At 57.6% G+C, this 3,643-nt stretch overlaps 1 protein-coding gene across 1 annotated transcript in view; it reads left to right on the top strand.

The window, feature by feature from the left end:
• Positions 1 to 3,643, top strand: part of LOC105523716 (thioredoxin reductase 2, mitochondrial) — a 42,870-nt gene that overhangs the window by 18,614 nt on the left and 20,613 nt on the right. Inside the window, exons 6-7 of the mRNA XM_011958670.1 lie at positions 508 to 599; positions 3,013 to 3,187. Of these exons, the coding sequence (XP_011814060.1) occupies positions 508 to 599; positions 3,013 to 3,187 (267 nt within the window). The remainder of the gene's footprint in view (positions 1 to 507; positions 600 to 3,012; positions 3,188 to 3,643) is intronic.

Consider the following 3,643-nt stretch of genomic DNA (forward strand, 5'->3'; position numbering starts at 1 on the left):
GTCCCAGCTACTTGGGAAGCTGAGGCAGGGGAACTGCTTGAACCTGGGAGACGGAGGTTGCAGTGAGTCGAGACCATGCCAAACTAACCCACCATGAGGAAAACAAAAAAAAAAAAAAAAAAAAGAAAAGCCCCAAGCCACTGGCTAAGAGCACAGGTGGAAGAAAGCAGCCACCTGGCATCTCCCATGGCTGAGGTCCTCCCTGAACTGGCCACCTCTCCATCCCAACTGGGACCCACCAGGATGCAGGCCTTGCCCCGGAGCTGGGACCGACAGCCCACGGGAGCAGAGGCCAGAGGCCAGCCTAGTCCATGGGTGCTGCTTGGGGGCTCCTTGCTAACCCTAGCCTGCGCACTTGAGATGTGGAGGTGGAGGTCTTGAGTTGGGAGCCTCCTGCGGGGACAGCCGTGGATGGGTGGGGCGTGGGCTGCGGCACAGGGCCCCGGGGTGTTGTCCCATCGCTTCCAAAGTTAGGATCTCCAGTGCTCCTTAGCCGGCACCTGACAGATGTGGCCCTGGAGTGTGCTGGCTTCCTCACTGGGATCGGGCTGGACACCACCGTCATGATACGCAGCATCCCCCTCCGCGGCTTCGACCAGGTAGTGCCAGAGGCCCCAGCTCCCACCCCTGTGGCTCTGCGGCCCTTCCTCCCACAGCCCCTCCCAGGCAGGTGCAGTGCAGTCATGGGCCATAAGTGATGCCTGAATCTTTAGAGATAACCCTTGAATGGGATGAGGAAATTGTCCAGGAAATATGCAAACACGCAGCCAGAGGAAGGGAGGAGGGTGGCAGTGGGGCACACAGCTGCACAGAGGCCTCCAGCCAACCGCAGGCACAGTGAAGGGAGGCTCTGCCCAGCCTTGTGCCGGCAGATAGGGTCACCCTCTGGGTCGTCCCATCAGTAAGAGGCTGGTGTGTGCTGCAGAAGTGTTAGCCCCACCTCAGAGATCCCTGACTCCCAGCTCTCCCCTTGCCTGTCCTCTGAGGGAGTGAGGGTGAAATAGCTGTAATGTGTGAGCTGGGCTGAGGGACACAGGGCAGCGCTGTGTACAGCGGCCTTCATCTGTGTCTGGGGTGCACACACTCATGTGGCCAGCAGGATGAACTCCTAGAGTGGAGCAATAGAGATTTTCTTTTTTTAGCTAAAAACTCTTCAAGGGAAAGTCTCCTCTTAAAATAGAAGTCTGGAGTTGTCATTGTGGAGACATCAAACACTACATGACTGCCACGAAGGAGGCCCCATGCAGGGTGCGCTGTGCAGATCTGCGGGCCCTGCTATGGGTCCTCAGCCAACCTTCAGCTCACGGAGCCTGAGGAGGGCAGCTGAGGTGGGAGGAGCCAGGCCTGTCATCTCCAGACTCCCAGTGCCACCCCCAGGCCGACTCAGAGACATGTCCCTCCGCTTGTGTGGCCATGTGTTGCTCCATCCTAAAGCTGTGGCACACTTCCGTCATGTCCCTCAGTGCAAACCCACGGAGCCCTGTGGTTGGGACACAGTGTCTAGGAAGGCCTCGGAGCCTTGAGATGTGGGGAGGGTGAGCTGGCAGTGGACAGAGGAGGAAAGGAGTCTGCAGAATGGGGGCCGTGCCCAGGCAAGGAGGATGCACAGTCTAGGCAGCCAGGCTGAGGGGCGGTGGACCCTGTGTCCTGGACAGGCCCCATGGTTCCCCTCAGAGCCTGGGCTGGCTGTGCCCGCCAGGCTTCTGGAGGGTGCAGGAACGATGAACAGCCTGTGTGGCAGCCCCTCTGCAGCACAGCCTGCCCTGCCCGGTGGGCCGGACTCCTACACACGCCATCTAGAGCCATCTGGCGCACCCGCACAGGTGTCAGAGGATGTTAGCAGTGACTGTTTATCTCCTCTTGAAACCAGAAGCGGTGGCCAACTTCACTGCTGGTCCATGCAAGGGCCCATTGTCCTGAGAACAGGGCCCCCATCTGTAGCTGGACTGGGGGCGCACAGGCCTCCTGAGCCGGGAGGGAGAAGCAGGACTCTCTCTGTCCCCGATCTGGACCTAAGCCTGCTGTGCCTACATTTCTAGGTGGGAACAGAGTCTCCTGCCTACCCTCCTGGCTCCTGGATGGCAGAGGGGCAGGTTGGCCACATGTGGAGGCGGGGGCTGGGAGCAGGGGCCATCTGGTTGAACCAGGGCACATCTCCTGGGAGAAGGGATGCTTCTCTGCCATTGATTTTAGTGAAGACTAAGTTTTTTTTAAAAAAAAGAGAAAATAAATATGTAGGTGTACCAGGATTTGTTTGTTCATTTTTCCTTTTTTTTCTTTTTTCTTTTTTTTTTTTTTTTGAGACAGAGTCTCACTCTGTCACCCAGGCTGGAGTGCAGTGGTGCAATCTCGGCTCACTGCAAGCTCCGCCTCCCAGGTTCACGCCATTCTCCTAACTCAGCCTCCCAGTTAGCTGGGACTACAGGTGCCTGCCACCACACCCGGCTAATTTTTTGTGTTTTTTAGTAGAGATAGGGTTTCACTGTGTTGGCCAGGATGGTCTCAATCTCCTGACCTTGTGATCCACCTGCCTCAGCCTCCCAAAGTGCTGGGATTATAGGCGTGAGCCATCGCACCCAGCCTTGTTTATTTTTTCTTTTAGAGATAGGGTCTCACTCTGTCTCCCAGGCTGGGGTGCAGTGGCGTGATCACAGTTCATTGCAGCCTCAAACTCCTGAGCTGAGGGATTCTCCCACCTCAGCCTCCCAAAGGGTTGGGATTATAGGTGTGGCTGTATCTGGCTGATGAAGACTTAGTTAATTAGCATCTAGAGAGGAGCCCACAGACTGAGTGAGTCCTGACCATAGGGCCCAGGGTTGAGGACTTGGAGCCTGGACAGGGGCCAGACACTCTACAGAGAGCAAGAGGACATAGAGCAGGGGCTGGGTGTCCACCCTGTCTTCCACACAGACCCCTCTCAGCCCCTCACTGAGGCCTTTGAGAGCAGGGCAGGCCAGGGCCTCTCTCCCACGGCCACCTGGTCTTCATGGCCTGTCTTCTTGTGTTTTGCAGCAAATGTCCTCTATGGTCATAGAGCACATGGAATCTCATGGCACCCAGTTCCTGAGGGGCTGTGCCCCCTCCCGAGTCAGTAGGCTCCCTGATGGCCACCTGCAGGTCACCTGGGAGGACCGCACCACTGGCAAGGAGGACACAGGCACCTTCGACACCGTCCTGTGGGCCATAGGTAAGGGTGCGTCAAGCCACACACTCTGTCTCTGGTCTCCCCAAGGCGCATGGAGAATCTTTGCCCCACTTCCTGTCACCTCCCAGGGCTCCCCCAGCCTGCTGGCTGCCAGGCGTGTTGGCTGCTCCCCAGTACACCTCGAGAGCAACAGTGAAGGCCTGTGGGGCGGCACCCACACTAGGCTGTGCCCATCTTGCCATCCCCAGCACCTCGCATCTCTGCATGTCTCCCCACCACTGTGGGACATGCTAGAAAAAGCAGAGAAGAGACCAAGACGGCCTCAGCCAGGTGTCCTCATCAAGGAGCGACTAGGGCTGGGCGCGGTGGCTCATGCCTGTAATCCCAGCAGTTTGGGAGGCCGAGGTGGGCGGATCACAAGGTCAGGAGATCGAGACCATCCTGGCTAACACGGTGAAACCCTGTCTCTACTTAAAAATACAAAAAATTAGCCAGGCG

Source organism: Colobus angolensis, unplaced genomic scaffold (assembly GCF_000951035.1).
Source record: "Colobus angolensis palliatus isolate OR3802 unplaced genomic scaffold, Cang.pa_1.0 Scaffold471, whole genome shotgun sequence".
In the NCBI taxonomy this organism is placed as follows: Eukaryota; Metazoa; Chordata; class Mammalia; order Primates; family Cercopithecidae; genus Colobus; species Colobus angolensis.